The sequence below is a fragment of the Ambystoma mexicanum genome, chromosome 2p, assembly GCF_040938575.1.
Source record: "Ambystoma mexicanum isolate Mex_15411 chromosome 2p, UKY_AmexF1_1, whole genome shotgun sequence".
NCBI lineage: Eukaryota > Metazoa > Chordata > Amphibia > Caudata > Ambystomatidae > Ambystoma > Ambystoma mexicanum.
This window is the reverse complement of record NC_090923.1, coordinates 46,310,646-46,329,420: the sequence shown is the minus strand read 5'-3', so window position 1 is coordinate 46,329,420 and position 18,775 is coordinate 46,310,646. Positions and strand designations below refer to the sequence as shown.

The 18,775-nt window shown below is 48.7% G+C and overlaps 1 protein-coding gene across 2 annotated transcripts in view; it reads left to right on the top strand.

Moving 5' to 3' along the window:
- The window catches only part of PDZRN3 (PDZ domain containing ring finger 3), a 785,994-nt gene that overhangs the window by 107,299 nt on the left and 659,920 nt on the right, over window positions 1–18,775 (top strand). Inside the window, exon 2 of one of the 2 annotated variants that reach the window (XM_069643214.1) lies at window positions 7,648–7,734. The exons of the other annotated variant lie outside the window; for it this stretch is intronic. Coding sequence (XP_069499315.1) covers window positions 7,648–7,734 — 87 coding nt within the window. The remainder of the gene's footprint in view (window positions 1–7,647; window positions 7,735–18,775) is intronic. 2 annotated transcript variants of the gene reach the window in all.

Sequence of the window (18,775 nt, the reverse complement as noted above, 5' to 3'; positions counted from 1 at the left end):
TGTATTAGAATTAGAGGCCCTGGCCATCAAATGGGCCATCACCCATCTAAGATACTATCGCCTAGGAAGGAAGTTCATACTCATCACAGATCATTCTCCATTAGTATGGATAAGCCAACAAAAGGACTCTAACCCTCAAGTCATGCGATGGTTCCTAGACCTGCAACACGCGTAGACCGGTTTCTAATCAAAGACCCGGATTTGAACCTGTGCTGCTCTGTGTTGTCTTCCTTCTAAAATAAACATGTCTTTGAGCTATCCTCCCCGCCCACAGGTGGACAAAGATTTACCTAATTCCATCCTTGGGAAACCATCAGATGCCATCTCAACATGTGTAAAACAGCTCCAGGCATTCTCACTTCAGTAAAACATGTCTCTGTAGTATTGGTCGGAGCCTGAATGCCCACTATATGAGGCTCACTCCTTTTAGGAAGCCAGCCTGCCAGTAGCTAATCACACAGTCCTCCCCCATCCAATCTTCCAGTTGGGACAATAGTTTTCCTATTGGATTTACCCAGCACAATCCAATAAGGAAAAGGAGGAAAAGGAGCAGTCATTTCCTGGCTTACCCCTCCCTACTTTTTTGTAAAGTGGCACTATTTCTGCTGATCGGCATTTTTCTGAAAGTTTCTATTGGTTTCTATTGGTCAGTAAAGTGGCCCAGATGTTAAGCGCTTCCTTAAAAGATGTCTGGGTGGCTGTTGCCGCGGTGACTCCCTAAATGTAGAATTGAAGGTTTGGGCAGACTTCTCAGTCATGACCCGACTCTAGCAGGAAGAGTCCAGTCCCACTGAAATGTCCCCCCTTCCTCTTGATCCAATTGGCTGAAATGTGAGGACTGTTCAGTCTCAGCGATGGAGAATCAAAATGGCGAGCCAATGTCCGCGGAGCTAGGAGTAACAATTGGCCAAACATATTTGGGGTCCTCGCGGGTGGAGCTATGTTTAAATCTCGCCATCTGCTTTCTGCAAGGACATGCCTTTTAACACCAGTCCGATGTTAACATGCAGAGGGAATAATTACATTGGCACACTGATTCGCTCCTTCCCCGCACTGTTCCCCTTTGACCGCTCCACGCTTAGTATCGAACCAGCTATTTTCGCTATCCATTGGTAACTACCGACTTGGCTTCGAAAGCAGTGAGATTTGACAGATTCTCATAGGGTTCCCAGGCCATTGGCGGGCCCTTATCACTACTCTCAAAAGATGTCTCCAAGATTGGAAGAGCGACTTTATAGATTTCTGGCAGAATCTTTGCTCTTTCTAGGGACGCCAACTTTACCCCAGAAAGAATTGAGCTCAGCTGTGATTGTTTAAGACACGCGTCCAGTTTCATTCTGAGCATAATGTCTTTCAGGGCCAAAATCTCAGTGCAGGACAATTCATTCCCATTTTCTGGAGGGTAGTCAATGATCTCTGCTTCTGTCCCCTGCCAAGGTATCCCGGGTCACTCCTCCGTTGCAGGCCCTAAAGCCAGCTTCTAGGAACACTTGCACAGTTTCAAAGGCAAGCAGGCAAGAGCTTATGGACTTCTTGGCGCTTCATCGTCAGGAAAACCTTCTAATTCCTTTAATGGATTAAATTGACGACTAAAGTGACCCACAATAACGTTTAAATATCTACCTTTGTGGGGTACTTCTTCCAGTCTAGGGAGGATAGCTCAGAGGCAACATGCTCGCCTTGGAAGCAAGACGACACGGAGCACCACAGGTCCGATCCCTGGGCCGTGCTTAGAAACCTCTGGGTATTAATTGCGTTATAAATAACCTATCATATCTATGTATCAATACCCTTCTCTAAGCCATGCCCTGATATACACATTAACCAGTAGCATGCTGGACTGGGTGACCAGGAAGAGGGCCTGTGCATCATTGCACCCTGCCCAGAGACTGGTGACCTTGGAATTTAAATGAGATATAAAGTGCTCCGCACTGGCACGCCCTCCATCGTCCTTCACTGCTCGGACAGACTCATTGTTTTAACCTTCAATACACATGTTTTCAAAGTCAGCAGATCACGACAGGGTGCATGTTTTGCAACCCAGCAATATTCCAGCATAATATAGATGTACCTTTTATTTTATTAAATATAAGTGGCCCACATCGGAGGGCAAATGTTATGTTTCGGGTTTGTAGAGCCTCTTACAGAGCAAGTGGCCTCTTGGCGCTGGAGGGATAAGCACTGCATTTCATCGCTGTGCTTCTTTTTGGCGTAGGTTAAGGTAGGTAGTAAAAATAATATAACATGGAGAGAGCCTCATTTAAAAAAAAACTCCAAACAAAAAGGCCCCTCGACCAAACGTAATACCTGATCAACATTTGTCAAGCCCTTGTCAAGCAGCGGAAAGTTTAAATACCAGGTACCAAGCAGGCTAAGAACGTCTTTCCTACAAGCAGCTCATATATTCTTTTAAGTATTGAGTAAGCTGCTTAGAACATTTTCAGTGACTGTGGGCGTGATTTTAAAGGTGTTTTTCAATGGGAATGCGCCATTGTAAACATCTTTTGTAAATCAGGCCCTGTGTATTCTTTAGCATTTAGTAAACATTTTATACAATGTGTTTTAAATTCTTACATCATAATGGCTTATTAGGTGATTTCTTGCTAAGCACAAGTGATAAACAGCTTTTAGCATTTTCTTGACATTTTCAAACCAGAACATGAAGCATTATCTAATTGAAATGTTGTGTGTTCTCTACATGCCTCGGTCGGGCTATGTTATGTGCTCTCTACATGCCAGGGTCAGGCTGTGTTGTGTGCTCTCTACATGCCTGAGTCAGGATATGTCGTGCACTCTCTACATGCCTGGGTCAGGCTATGTTGTGCGCTCTCTACATGCCAGGGTCAGGATATGTTGTGTGCTCTCTATATGCCTGGGTCAGGCTATGTTGTGTGCTCTCTACATGCCAGGATCAGGCTGTGTTGTGTGCTTTCTACATGCCTGGGTCAGGATATGTTGTGTGCTCTCCACATGCCTGGGTCAGGCTATGTTGTGTGCTCTCTACATGCTAGGGTCAGGCTGTCTTGTGTGCTCTCTACATGCCTGGGTCGGGCTATGCTGTGCGCTCTCTACATGCCAGGATCAGGCTTTGCTGTGTGTTCTCTACATGCCTGGGTCAGGATATGTTGTGTGCTCTCTACATGTCTAGGTCAGGCTATGTTGTGTGCTCTCTATGTGCCAGGGTCAGGCTGTGTTGTGTGCTCTCTACATGCCTGGGTTGGGCTATTTTATGTGCTCTCTACATGCCAGGGTCAGGCTGTGTTGTGTGCTCTCTACATGCCTGAGTCAGGATATGTTGTGCACTCTCTACATGCCTGGGTCAGGCTATGGTGTGTGCTCTCTACATGCTAGGGTCAGGCTGTGTTGTGTGCTCTCTAGATGCCTGGGTCGGGCTATGTTGTGCGCTCTCTACATGCCAGGGTCAGGCTGTGTTGTGTGTTCTCTACATGCCTGGGTCAGGATATGTTGTGTGCTCTCTACATGCCTCGGTCAGGCTATGTTGTTTGCTCTCTACATGCTAGGGTCAGGCTGTGTTGTGTGCTCTCTACATGCCTGGGACGGGGTATGTTGTGTGCTCTCTACATGCCAGGGTCAGGCTGTGTGTTGTGCTCTCTACGTGCCAGGGTCAGGCTGTGTGTTGTGCTCTCTACATACCTGGGTCAGGCTATGGTGTGTGCTCTCTACATGCCAGGGTCAGGCTGTGTTGTGTGCTCTCTACATGCCTGGGTTGGGGTATGTTGTGTGCTCTCTACATGCCTGGGCCGGGGTATGTTTTGTGCTCTCTTACATGCCAGGGTCAGGCTGTGTTGTGTGCTCCCTACATGCCTAGGTCGGGTTATGTTGTGTGCTCTCTACATGCCAGGGTCAGGCTGTGTGTTGTGCTCTCTACATGCCAGGGTCAGGCTGTGTGTTGTGCTCTCTACATACCTGGGTCAGGCTATGGTGTGTGCTCTCTACATGCCAGGGTCAGGCTGTGTTGTGTGCTCTCTACATGCCTGGGTTGGGGTATGTTGTGTGCTCTCTTACATGCCAGGGTCAGGCTGTGTTGTGTGCTCTCTACATGCCTGGGTCGGGGTATGGTGTGTGCTCTCTGCATGCCTGGGTCAGGCTATGGTGTGTGCTCTCTACATGACTGGGTCGGGCTTAGTGAACGGTTTGCTGGCTTGGGTAATGCTTAGCGGGGGGTTCACCTGCGCGTTGGTAGCACTGGAATCCCAATCTTCCAAGAAGCTAGAAGATGTGTACTCCATACATGTGCTGGCATGTTTACCAGGTGAATTGTGTATATTGTTCATATAGCCACACGGGTTGCAGGATATGTGAGCTCGTGTGTGTTGCCACACACCGTATCCAGTTCAGTTAGTGAGTCATCTGCGTGTTTTAGGCATTGACCCAATTGCTGTCCCACACTGCCATGCGTGTTACACACCTGTGTATGTGTCCATACTCCATTGAATGAGTTAGTGTACAGTTCATGCTTTCCTGACATGTCATGCTTTCCTGACATGTCTTGGGTTAACCAGGCGACTGTCAGCGGGTATTTGTGCACGCCGGCGCTATACCCTTGTGCACGTCCGAGCCAATGGGATTATTGGGTGGTGGCACGTGACTGTGGACACGCATGGTAGCCGTGTCCTGAGCCGTGCGTGTTGATGTGTATTATGAAAAGCTTCCATGGAGAAGACCTTGGGTCTGGCGAATCCAGGCGTCGCATGTGTTTGTAGTACGTATAAATTCCAAGTAAGGACATAGCGTAGGCCCAAAATCCTTAAAAATCGAGTTCACGCAAAGCTCGTGCAAAAAACTCCCTTTTGAATTAACGTTTTTATCATGTACATGTTCATAACATTTCACTTGCATGGAGAAACCGAAAGCTGCAGAGGTGGAGGGTTTCGGTTTTTTCCCTTTTTTTGCCCTAGCCTGTGTTGAGAGCGCAGGGGCATAAGAGCGGCCCTGCTCATTCCAATGTTGGTGGCTTAAGTCCCAGCTTGGCTGTCTTTTCGACGTTTATGGTGTTGCCTTGGCAACCACGGCGTTTAGCCATTCTGGATCGTCATCTTTTAATGGTGACCATCTATCTACGCCTGTAGCCTTCCCAGATTGTCTAAATGTTCATTTTTTCCACTTGGATTGAAATGAATATAGCTGGTTACCATGCTGCGTTGAACCAACCCTTCCATAGAAATTGGCATCAGGTCAAAGTGTCGCTTTCACTACCCATGTCACTTTGGTGATAAGATGGCATGGTGGTCGCTTCCTAGAGTTAAGTCTACCAGATGTCTTAAACTTTCTTTCATACAGCAATTGCATTCTGGGAGTTGTAGTTTGGGATCACTAGAATATAATAATATGGACTGAAGTAGAACTGAGGCAAAAGCAGAGTTCGGAACTGTAGTGTAGCTATTGACATGGAGACATCTGATAGCATGTCCTAGAGAGACACTCAGAATGTCCGGCTTCATTTGTGAGGGATTTCCTAAAGAGAAGACTGTGTTGAGTGCCCCTAGAAACGAGTAATACCTTGGTCAATAGCAGAGTAGGGTTTAATTGCCCATTCCCAGGTGCCAGATTTCTTTGCCGGTTTGGCGGTAGCCTTGCCCGCTTTACCGGCAAGGCTACCTCCAACCTCGTAATGAAACCCATGCTCTTTAGGTGCATTACTAAAACACATAGTTTTCTGATTATATTGCAATTTTATTTTTATTAGTATTCATCAATGTGGCCACCTGTGTCTTATAAAATCGAAATCAACACTGGACCTCCGATCTATAACGGAGTCATATACGTACTGCGCATATTCCATGTACACAGTATTCAATGCAGATATCTAAAAGTGCTTGTGCTTAAAGTGCAACAGTGTCTTTGCAATTGTAACAGAAAGTAGAAATGGAAAGCATATGAAAAAACGAAGAAATCCATATACAAACAACACATATGCCTCACATAATCAATACTTAATATCAGTGTTCAAACAGAACCTTCAATATTGAGCTCCTTCTGAAATACTTGTCTCTAGAGTTTGACTAAGGAAGCGTCTGAGGAGCTGACATCGTAGTTACTTTTAGAAGCATGCATCTTCCTGATCTATATGCAAATGTCCTGGGTCTTTGTCCTATTCGCATGTGGCTACCTCCCCCATCCAATATATCTACATTGAAAGAGGTATTCCTAACTCCTCTAAAGACTGAGAAGATTAGCAGATCTTCTTCCTGGGACGTTTCGGCAGAACATGTACTTTCAAAAACCGCCTTCTTCAGGGCAGGACTGTATGAATAACCCCTGCAATCAATCAAACATGTAGGCATTAGTGCAAATATCCAATGCTGACCTTCCTACTGCAACTAGGTGTTCTGTGTAGGTGGTGTTGTAACAGGTCGTTCCCCAACTGACCTTATCATAGGTTCCAAACAGCATCCAGACTTTGAATCGCGCTCACAGTCAAAAGGCAAGCATACACAAACAAATGTAACTCCTACAGGTAAGCAGTGGGTTGCCTTTAGACCAACACCTACCTCACAAGAAAGTATCGCAAGTGTGACACCCTTTCCATGCCGCACTAATCCCTCACCTTAATGTTAAAGTTGATGGATAGAATTGGACATGAGCCCGTACGCAAAGCAAATAGTAGAGGAAAATGTATACGGCAGTCTTTTGCCATGTTGGCGTGGAAAGAAAGTAATGGAGCGTAAACGCAATCATTTCCGGAGAACCCAGCGCAACGTATTCCACTAAGCCTTTAGAAGCCTTTAGAAAATGCATCAAATGTAGTCAGTCCCGGATTACTAAAGAGGCAAAGTAGGCACCGGCCTATTGGACCCACTCCTTTTAGGGGCCCCTCAACAACAGATCAAAATAATATTGAGCACCGAGCGTTTGACTTCTAGGGGCTTCCATAGCGTTTAACCCGGCACTGAATTTAGTAAATGAATCCCATTTGCGCTATATAGGGCATTAATGGTGGGATAATGCCACAGCCTGGATCTGGGTCTCAGGTGGGGAACTGCGGGGGCGAATAGCCTACCTGCCATCAAGTTGGTGTCTGTGCTGCAGAGTCCGTGAGGTGATTGGTGGGCACTGAGCTAATGATTAAGATGGAAAACATGTATGTTTACTCCTCATGTGGCATGCCGGATGTTTTGAACTACAACTACTATGATCCTTCACAACTGACTCTGCTGGCGTGAGCTAATGGGATTTGTAGTCCAAAACATACAGACCATGTGCTAGGGTGGCATAGACAGTGAAAGAACATAAGGTGAAGGGAACAGGATGGTTGCAGGAGAGGGGCAGGCATCACACGAGTGAGAGGCAGGGGGGACCCCATATCTCCTATCACTTGTTCAGTAACGTCATGGTCCAAGAACCTCCCTGGAGGGGCCACGGTCACACTGAGCCTCTCTGATACTACTATGGTGGTGATGTGGTGCAGTCTAAAAGCATATTAACGTTAAGTATAAGTTGTACTGTTACTTTGATGTACTGTTACTTTGATGGTAGCGTTTGATACCGTGTTTAACTCTTTCGTTATCTCACAAAGACCTGCCATTTCATCTAATCGTTCCTTGAATACGTCATCCACTCTCTATTCTTGTTGTGCTGACCTCTTCTCTTTGAACCCATGTTTTCCCTTCTACTTCTGTATTTCAGGGAGAAGAGACCAGATCCCTGGCGCTTGTGCTGCACCGCGAATCGGGGTCCCTTGGATTTAATATTGTTGGGGGCCGGCCATGTGCGGTACGTGAACTATTACTCTGGTGTGAGCTTCTTTTGGAGTGTGCGTGAAGAAATGTGTATGAAGTTATGAGGGCTGCTCTACGAGGGACTGTGTCTTGCCTGGCGTGCTCTTGACAGGCTGTCCCCATTGACTTCTTAAAGGCCACACCTGTGGTTTACTATCAATAAGTGAGACTTTCTCCCATTTCTCTGCACCTCTTTGTCCCTTTGCCTTCTCGCTGATCCCTTAAAGCGTCGGGGAGGCCATTTCCCTTGCGGCGGCCATCTTGTGCCCTCAGATTGTTCCTTCCTGGTAACTGCGCATAGGCAGTGTTCCTGATCACTTATTGGCTGCTGGTCACCATTCGTTAAGATCCGGGTGGCGCTGAAGCTTCAGATTTGCAAATGCACCACTTTTAACGCATTTGCATCCGTTTGTTGGGAACAGCAAAGGTGTGCCTGGGTACAGAATAGCCCATCATCATGGAAATGTTATTATTAATGGCATCTGCAAACATCTGCAAACTAAGCAAAAAAGCTGATCACTCTAGGAGTTTACATGAATCCTTGGATCCCGCTAGGTAACCACGTGTCCCTCAGCCTTCGCGGTGTGCATTAGGGCAGATCTTTGGGTAAATATGCTAATTTGCGACTATTTGCAGGCCATTGGTACGGGTAAATTATTATTAATATTATTTATTATTTATAGAGTGCCACACTGTGATACAGGGGAACCAGCAATGTTACTCTTGCGGTCTGAGTCAATGTTACTCTTGCCGTCTGAGTCAATGTTACTCTTGCCGTCTGAGTCAATGTTACTCTTGCGGTCTGAGTCAATGTTACTCTTGCGGTCTGAGTCAATGTTCCTCTTGCGGTCTGAGTCAATGTTACTCTGTGGTAGGGGTCAATGTTACTCTGCAATAGAGATCAATGTTACTCTTGTGGTAGGGGTCAATGTTACTCTTACAGTAAGAGTCAATGTTATTCTTTGATATGGATCAATGTTACTTTTGCATTAGGGTTCAATGTTACTCTTGTGGTAGGGGGTCAATGTTACTCTACGATAGAGGTCAATGTTACTCTGGCATTATGGGTCAATGTTACTCTTGCGGTCGGAGTTAATATTACTTTGTGGTAGGGGTCAATGTTACTCTTGCGGTAGGGGTCAATGTTACTCTTGTGGTAGGAGTCAATGTTACTCTTGCGGTAGGAGTCAGTGTTACTCTGCTGTAGGAGTTAATGTTGCTTTTGCATTAGGGGTCAATGTTACACTTGTGGTAGGGGTCAATGTTACTCTTGCATTAGGGGTCAATGTTACTCTTGCATTGGGGGTCAATGTTACTCTTGCATTGGGGGTCAATGTTACTCTTGGGGGTCAATGTTACTCTTGCAGTAGGGGTCAATGTTGCTCTTGCATTGGGGGTCAATGTTACTCTTGCCGTAGGGGTCAATGTTACTCTTGCATTGGGGGTCAATGTTACTCTTGCAGTAGGGGTCAGTGTTACTCTTGCATTAGGGGTGGTGTTGTTGAATACTGGAAATGTCCAGCTCTGTTGTTATTTCTTGTTGCTCACTAACCCCGCGGGAACGATCTCACTTCCACAATAGCAGCTTTTATTGACGCATCTAAAGGGCATTATTGAACACAGAGAAGTTGCTTGTAAAGCTCATGCGCTGTCTTCAATGCGCTCCATTTACATGGTCCGTCCGGGGAGTGCTTTTCAGTTTTCCAGGTGGCTGGGTGTGGTTAAGGTACTGAAGACGCAGAATCGGAGGGGTGGGGGGGGCAGGCCTGCAATCCTGAGTCTTCATTTCAGAACACGTCCCACTTCCTGGCTCTTCTTGCCACCTCCTTGGATCACTCGTCACAGAACCTACATTTGCTCTACACACAGCCACTTTCTAATGCCACGTTCCACCACATAAGAAATGAAGACATCCTGGCTTGCATGGACGCTGGGTTTGTGCGATCCGCTCTCATGGTAGACGACAAGTCACCCTCCACAGATATGTTGGCTTTGAAGTCCCATGATGCTGCACCACTGATTATGCTGGCTGGGACGATGCCTCACCACTGATTATGCTGGCTGGGACGATGCCTCACCACCGATTATGCTGGCTGGGACGATGCCTCACCACCGATTATGCTGGCTGGGACGATGCCTCACCACCGATTATGCTGGCAGGGACGATGCCTCACCACTGATAACGCTCGCTGGGATGATGCCTGACCACTGATAATGTTGGCTGGGATGATGGCTGACCACTGACTATGCTGGCTGGGACGATGCCTCACCACCGATTATGCTGGCTGGGACGATGCCTCACCACTGATTATGCTGGCTGGGACGATGCCTCACCACCGATTATGCTGGCTGGGACGATGCCTCACCACCGATTATGCTGGCTGGGACGATGCCTCACCACCGATTATGCTGGCAGGGACGATGCCTCACCACTGATAACGCTCGCTGGGATGATGCCTGACCACTGATAATGTTGGCTGGGATGATGGCTGACCACTGATTATGCTGGCTGGGACGATGCCTCACCACCGATTATGCTGGCTGGGACGATGCCTCACCACCGATTATGCTGGCTGGGACGATGCCTCACCACCGATTATGCTGGCAGGGACGATGCCTCACCACTGATAACGCTCGCTGGGATGATGCCTGACCACTGATAATGTTGGCTGGGATGATGGCTGACCACTGACTATGCTGGCTGGGACGATGCCTCACCACCGATTATGCTGGCTGGGACGATGCCTCACCACTGATTATGCTGGCTGGGACGATGCCTCACCACCGATTATGCTGGCTGGGACGATGCCTCACCACCGATTATGCTGGCTGGGACGATGCCTCACCACCGATTATGCTGGCAGGGACGATGCCTCACCACTGATAACGCTCGCTGGGATGATGCCTGACCACTGATAATGTTGGCTGGGATGATGGCTGACCACTGATTATGCTGGCTGGGACGATGCCTCACCACCGATTATGCTGGCTGGGACGATGCCTCACCACCGATTATGCTGGCTGGGACAATGCCTCACCACCGATTATGCTGGCAGGGACGATGCCTCACCACTGATAACGCTCGCTGGGATGATGCCTGACCACTGATAATGTTGGCTGGGATGATGGCTGACCACTGACTATGCTGGCTGGGATGATGCCTGACCACTGATTACACATACTACAGCCCTAGTATCATATTAGAAGATGCTTAGAAATAGTGCACTGACTGTGATGTGGGCTTCACTTGACCGTCAAGGTTAGCGCCTTTCAGATGGGTTCCCGTTCTGCAGGTGTGTGGCGATGGGACTTCAGGAGCTGCTCCATAAGGCTCTTCTCTGTGAATGCCAGGCTATCAGTTGGCTGTGACCCTCAGGTGGTCATGCTGCGTGGGGATGGGACCTCAGGACCTGCTCCATAAGGCTCTTCTCTGTGAATGCCAGGCCATCAGTTGGCGTTGAGCCTCAGGTGGTCAGACTGCGTGGGGATGGGACCTCAGGACCTGCTCCATAAGGCTCTTCTCTATGAATGCCAGGCTATCAGTTGGCGGTGACCTCCCGTGGTCAGGCTGCAGCTTCTAGGTTGAAACCTTTTAGACTTGTCTGCTGTTGTGAGACCAGCAGTAGGGTTTACATTGGAAGGCTGGTGGCAGGGCCCACTATCAGAGGCGTTCCTAGAGGGTATCTGAGGGGTTATAGCCCTGGGTATTTTGGTTGTAGCCCCGGATAGAAGCTCAGGGGCTACAACCGAAAGGCTAGCTAGCCCCAAGTCATGGCAGACCTGACATTAGCATAGCCCCGGATCTTTTGCAGACCTAGCAACACCCCTACCCACTATTCATATGTGATGTAACCATGCTGAAATCCGGTGAAGGTCCCCAGCTTCCTTCTGTTGCATAATTACACCGAGGCTGTGCCAGGAGTGCCACTGCATGTGGTCGGTATGCGCAGTGGACTCATGTGCTAGAGAACAGAAGAGACCCTTTGCTAGGCATCCATGCTGCTGTGTCCTTTGATCTGTGGCTGCTGGCCTCATTATAGATCATACAATGGCCTGTCATATTCCTCTTGATTGTGAAAGTATCTCCCCACCCTCAAGAAATATTAGAGCGCTCTCGGAGCCCAGCATTCGTCCAGGGGTCCTGCCCCATGTGCAGGCCGGAGTCTTACTGCATGTGTGGTCTGGGGTCCTGCTCCATGTGTAGCCGGGGTGCCACTCCATGTGTAGACCAAAGTGTTCCTCCATGTGTAGCCAGTGTGCTGCACCATGTGTAGACCAAGGTCTTACTCCATGTGTAGCTGGGGTGCTGCTCCATGTGTAGACCAAGGTCTTGCTCCATGTGTAGCCGGGGTGCTGCTCCATGTGTAGCCAGGGTGCTGTTCCATGTGTAGACCCAGGTCTTGCTCCATGTCTAGCTGGGGTGCTGCCCATGTGTAGACCAAGGTCTTGCTCTATGTGTAGACCAAGGTCTTGCTCCATGTGTAGACCAAGGTCTTGCTCCGTGTGTAGCTGGGGTGCTGCCCATGTGTAGACCAAGGTCTTGCTCCATGTGTAGACCAAGGTCTTGCTCCATGTGTCGACCAAGGTCTTGCTCCATGTGTAGCTGGGGTGCTGCTCCATGAGTAGACCACGGTCTTGCTCCATGTGTAGCTGGGGTGCTGCTCCATGTGGAGACCAAGGTCTTGCTCCATGTGTAGACCAAGGTCTTGCTCCATGTGTAGCCGGGGTGCTGCTCCATGTGTAGACCAAGGTCTTGCTCCATGTGTAGACCAATGTCTTGCTCCATGTGTAGCCGGGGTGCTGCTCCATGTGTAGACCAAGTTCTTGCTCCATGTGTAGCTGGGGTGCTGCTCAATGTGGAGACCAAGGTCTTGCTCCATGAGTAGACCAAGGTCTTGCTCCATGTGTAGCCGGGGTGCTGCTCCATGTGTAGACCAAGGTCTTGCTCCATGTGTAGCTAGGGTGCTGCTCCATGAGTAGACCACGGTCTTGCTCCATGTGTATCCATGGTGCTGTTCCATGTGTAGACCAAGTTATTGCTCCATGTATAGCTGGGCTGCTGCTCCATGTGGAGACCAGGGTCTTGCTCCATGTGGAGACCAAGGTCTTGCTCCATGTGTAGACCAAGGTCTTGCTCCATGTGTAGCCGGGATGCTGCTCCATGTGTAGACCAAGGTCTTGCTCCATGTTTAGCTGGGGTGCTGCTCCATGTGGAGACCAAGGTCTTGCTCCATGTGTAGACCAAAGTCTTGCTCCATGTGTAGCCGGGGTGCTGCTCCATGTGTAGGCCAAGGTCTTGCTCCATGTGTAGCTGGGGTGCTGCTCCATGTGGAGACCAGGGTCTTGCTCCATGTGTAGACCAAGGTCTTGCTCCATGTGTAGCCGGGGTGCTGCTCCATGTGTAGAATAAGGTCTTGCTCCATGTGTAGCTGGGGTGCTGCTCCATGTGGAGACCAGGGTCTTGCTCCATGTGTAGACCAAGGTATTGCTCCACGTGTAGGTGGGATCCTGCTCCATGTGTAGACCAAGGTCTTGCTCCATGTGTAGCTGGGGTGCTGCTCCACGTGGAGACCAGGGTCTTGCTCCATGTGGAGACCAAGGTCTTGCCCCATGTGTAGACCAGGGTCTTGCTCCATGTGTAGCCGGGGTGCTGCTCCATGTGTAGACCAAGGTCTTGCTCCATGTGTAGACCAAGGTCTTGCTCCATGTGTAGGTGGGATGCTGCTCCATGTGGAGACCAAGGTCTTGCTCCATGTGTACCAACAGAAGCATCTGAGCAGGTTTTTGATTATGAGCAGCGGTCTTTGGTAATAACTGCAGTAGGTTGAATACCACTCATTACCACCTGGGAACAATTCTACCGGGTAGCAAAGTCCACAAACGCCAGTTTATGCGCCCTCATCAGAATGGAGTGTTTTCTGTTCAGAAAGAGGGTGAAGGGAGAGGTAAAGCTGATGAAATTGTTACTGCTTACAGCGTTGATCGGGGTCTATCTTACGGTTAAGAGAGGGACTCGGTAATACATGGAGAGGGGTAACAACTACCATTAATTAATTATAATACAAGTTTTCATATAGCAAACCCAGTTGCATTACACCCTGTTCTTAGTGCGTTAAAATAACCACTATTATTCTCCCATGTTGATGTACTCAATGTGTCAACCATGTATGTGTGAAGAGCTGAGCTGGCCCTGCTGAAATTAAAATGGGCAAAGTGCAGGCAGCCCCATGTCAGAGGTGAGAAATTACTTTGTTGGCAATCTGCTTGGACAATCCAACTTACCATGCATCGTGGGGTTTAAATGACTGCATGGATGGGCAGCAGGTTTACCACATAGAGGCATAACATGCCTTTCGCATACATGGGGTTTATATCATACTACATGCTTGAGGACATAGCCGACTGCATAGAGGGGAAGTTATCTTACAACATGGGGGCAGAAGCTTACTGATTGCATCTTCCAACCTAGATGGGGATCCCACATACTGCCCAGAGGGGGAGCCAGGTTATAGCATGTAGCGGCATCAAGTTCACTACGGGGTGGGGGGTAGTAAGCTTACTGCATGGAAGGAAATTCATCTTTCTGCATACATAGGGTACACACAAACACAGAAATACCTATTCAGACAGAAGCACGCATGCATGTTGCCCATATCTATGCACAGACACATAGATGTATACATTCACACATATGCAGTTACACCCACATCCTGAAATCTCTTCTGATGTGTCTATCAACATTTCAAACTGCCTCTCTGCCATTAAAACATGGGATGGCTTTGCACTCTCTGATGTTAAACTCTACCAAAACAGAGGTGCTCTTCTTCCCTTCCAAAAGCTCTCTCTCATCTCTTCCCCTGCATGTCCAGTTCCCAACTCACACTATGCCCTACTCTAAACCTCAGCATCACCTATGACCCTTCTCACGCCTTCTCTACTTCAGTGGTCAAAGTGGGCAGGAGTGGCGCTCATCTATTTTAAAAAAGAAACGTTTTACTGTTCCTATATTTGTATTTTAAAAAGAATCCGGAATGGTTTAGAATTAAAATAAAAGTGCAGGAAGAAGTTCAAACTTGCACTCCAGGCACTGCACTGAACATTCCCTTAAACATCAGGTGTGTTTGTTTGGGAGTTTGGATTGTGTGTGGGAGGGGCTGTGGCAATAGGGTTTGTGCAGGACGAGGGCAGGCCAGCAGGGAATACTACACTTTGACAGCACCTCTATTTTCATCTCTAAAACTGGAACAGCAGCTCGCCTCAACCTCCTAAATATTTGGAAAATCAAGCACGTCCTTGCTTTTGACTATGCCAAGCATCTCCTGACCACTCTTGAATTCTTTAAAGTGGACTAATACGCCAGCATCCTGTGCCTTCTGTCCTCTCGACAAGATCATTAACTTTGCTATCAGGTCTCTCTCACATCATCGTACCGTCACCAAGCCGGATGGCCAACGATGCATAACAGGACCAGATTTAAATGTCTTCTCTTGCTTCACAAATCTATCCACGGCAAGGCACCACTGTATCTATCCTCTATCCAACTCTACAAGACTTCTCGTAATCTCTGCATCCTCAACTACCCTTGTGGCTCTTCGCCCTCCCTGTGCTTCCTGTCACTTCTGCTCTTTCTCTCTTCATGCTCCACTTGCATGGAATTTTCTTCCCCCAGACATCTGAGAAACAGGCCAAACCAAACTAAACGCCTACCTCCTCGCCTCTGAGTTATCCTCTTAACCTGCCTCTCAGCTGCCTGCTGGCTAACATGTTTCCCCTCGCCTCTAACCTGCCTCTGTCCATCACTTCCTCTGCCTCCAATTTAGCACTTCACCCATCATGGTCACATCCCGAGCACAGCTCGCCGCACTGCCTACCTGCACTTAAAAATGTCCAATGTTAATTGCCCTCAATCTATGTATGTCCACTTATGTATTGTCTCCAGTGACTGTTCCATTTACACCCTCCACAACCTGGTCAGAATGTCCCTCAAACTCACCCCATTGCAAGAAGTCACTGCTTCCTGTCAAATCTGATTTCTTATCTATTTTACGTTCCTTTCTGATCAAAAGAGCATTGTTCCTCCTGTATAGGAATAAATAAATAAAATATTAAGCGAGCGCATGCACCCCCTTCCTTCCTTCCCATCTCAGGAAGCAGCTTCGCCCACAGCCAATCAGCTAGACTTCTCGGAGTCTTTTAAAATGAAACTCTCCCACTTAAAAATGGAATTGACAATGTTATTTCCAAATAAGGGCACCTGGAAGGATACTTCCCTCATCCCAGACAAAGGCAGGAAGAGTTGCCCACTCTCCTGAAGTTGGCGGCGCACTCACCTCCCACGCGGATCTTTATAAGGCCTCGGAGCTCTGCGGTGAGGCTAATTAGCTGCACTGAGACCAAGGGAATGCAAACACAAGTCACAAAGCTGTGCATTGGCTCCCGGCGCAGGCCCACATGCAAGCTATAGCGCCCTGAAGTCTGCAAAGTGGCCTCACCACCACCTGAGCACCAGCGGACCCGGCTGACAACATGTATGTCCACGCAGACCGTGAAAAAAGCAACATGGCTGGAAGGTTTTACTTAATTATTAACACTGGCATTGCTTTGGGCGCCTCTCTCCACAGTGCCTATTTTTAGCCTATGCCATCACAGAAAGGGGAAAGACCATATGCAAATCAGGCTTGGTCCCACCCCAAAAGGAGCGGTTCACTCAAACTGCCCGGCCACATCTCTTCTGCACGAGACCACGAGCACCCCGGATATGTTTCAGGCCCCTGGGTATCAATCGTCTGGAGGGTTACCCACAGCAGCTGCCAATGGCTAAGATGAATTCATAGCCTTCAAGCCATCCACATTCTGCTCTGCACTACACACCATGAAAGAGGCATCACCCAAGTTCCCGAATGTAACAGGCCCCGCTTTGCAGGTAGGATGCCACCCCCCATAAGACTAAGCGCTCCGAAGCGGCTGCCATCTACGTGGGGTGCTTTACAAAACTACAAAATTGTATGAATGAGCAATAACTTCCTACAGCTTAGAAGACTGTGAAACCCCAATGATATGCCAATGGTGTGTTCCGGATCTTGCAATAGATAAAATGCATCGATGCATTTATACATAGCTAGGCTTGCATTCCTGGATGCAATGACACATGCATGCATGCACGCATGCAGGCACACCGCGCAACACATGCCTTTAAAATATAGTTCTGTAAATACACTATGGGCCACATTCTCAAAACCATTTTTGGTGCAAATTAGGAGACACGCTAGGGCATCAAATGATTTGCACCACAGAACAGTTGTGCCCCAGTCTGAATGAGCATTTCTCGGGCCAGAGAACAGACAACCTTGGCAGCTAACACTGTCCAGCTGTGCACTTAAAAAAAGCACACACAAGGCACGGTTGTCTGAGTGTCAGGGGGGGGGGGGAGGCTTGTTACTGGCAGGACTGCCAACCTCACAACCTCATGAAAGCCCCACTGACCCTTTGGTCGATTTGCAGGCTGCAGTGTGTCACTGTTGACACCCAGGAAGCAGGGGTGCATGTCGCGTGACACCTAATCAGTGATACCTGTTGAAATAGATTTCCGAGTCATGTCCGTCATTTGTTCGTCTGCCCTGGTGTGTCTTATGGTGTGCAGGAGTGTGGAGTGAGTGGGTAAGTGACAGCTCTAATCCCCCCGCATTAGGGAGCGCTGTCATTTCATGGGAGGGGCGCAGGCTTGAGATGTGTAATCATTGCTAGCCCCCTACAGGCGTTCTCTGTTACTCAGTCACCAGCCCTGTCAGCTCCAGTAAATCGTTTCCTTTGCACATCTCACTCCCTCTCCCCTCAGTGCCCCCACCCCACCCCCACCCCCGAGACGTTTCTCATCAGCGATAGGAGCTGCTTTGCCTCCCTTTTCCTCTTTGCTGCCACTTCTCACTTAATGTGTCGCTTTAATTGAAGGGAGCCCAGGCGGGACAAATCGACAGGCATTCCTTACTGCCTGGTGTGCAACACCCCCTCAACCTCTCCTGCCTACATGCTCATGGTGTAAGGGGTCAGGACGTTGCCTCGATCCCAGTTACCGAGCCCCCAAAGGGCAGACAACAATAATAGCGTACTGATTTAAAGGCACCAGAAATAGATGACAGTAACTACCCTGTGCAGCATAAAAGCATTCCAAGTAATTACTATATCATGAGTTAAATCACCAAGCTACCTCACTGAGAAACTCAGCATCCACGGAAGTCTGTGAGCCACCAGAAGTAAGGGCATGAGCAGGCTTGACCTAACTGAGAAACTCAGCATCTCCCGGGGCCTGCGAGCCACCAGAAGTAAGGTCATGAGCAGGCTTGACCTCACTGAGAAAATCAACATCTCCGGAGGCCTGCAAGGCACCAGAGTAAGGACATGAGCAGGCTTGACCTCACTGAGAAACTCAGCTTCTCCGGAGGCCTGCGAGCCAACAGAAGTAAGGTCATGAGCAGGCTTGACCTCACTGAGAAACTCGGCATCTCTGGAGGCCTGCGAGCTACCGGAAGTAAGGACATGAGCAGACTTGACCTCACTGAGAAACTCAGCATCTCCAGAGGCCTGCGAGCCACCAGACGTAAGGACATGAGCAGGCTTGACCTCACTGAGAAACTCAGCATCTCCGGAGGCCTGCGAGCCACCAGAAGTAAGGACACGAGCAGACTTGACCTCACTGAGAAACTCAGCATCTCCAGAGGCCTGCGATGCACCAGAAGTAAGTACACGAGCAGGCTAGACCTCACTGAGAAACTCAGCATCTCCAGAGGCCTGCGATGCACCAGAAGTAAGTACACGAGCAGGCTTGACCTCACTGAGAAACTCAGCATCTCCAGAGGCCTGCGATGCACCAGAAGTAAGGACATGAGCAGGCTTGGCCTCACTGAGAAACTCAGCATCTCCGAAGGCCTGCAAGCCACCAGAAGTAAGAACATGAGCAGGCTTGACCTCACTGAGAAACTCAGCATCTCCAGAGGCTTGTGATGCACCAGAAGTAAGGACATGCACAGGCTTGACCTCAC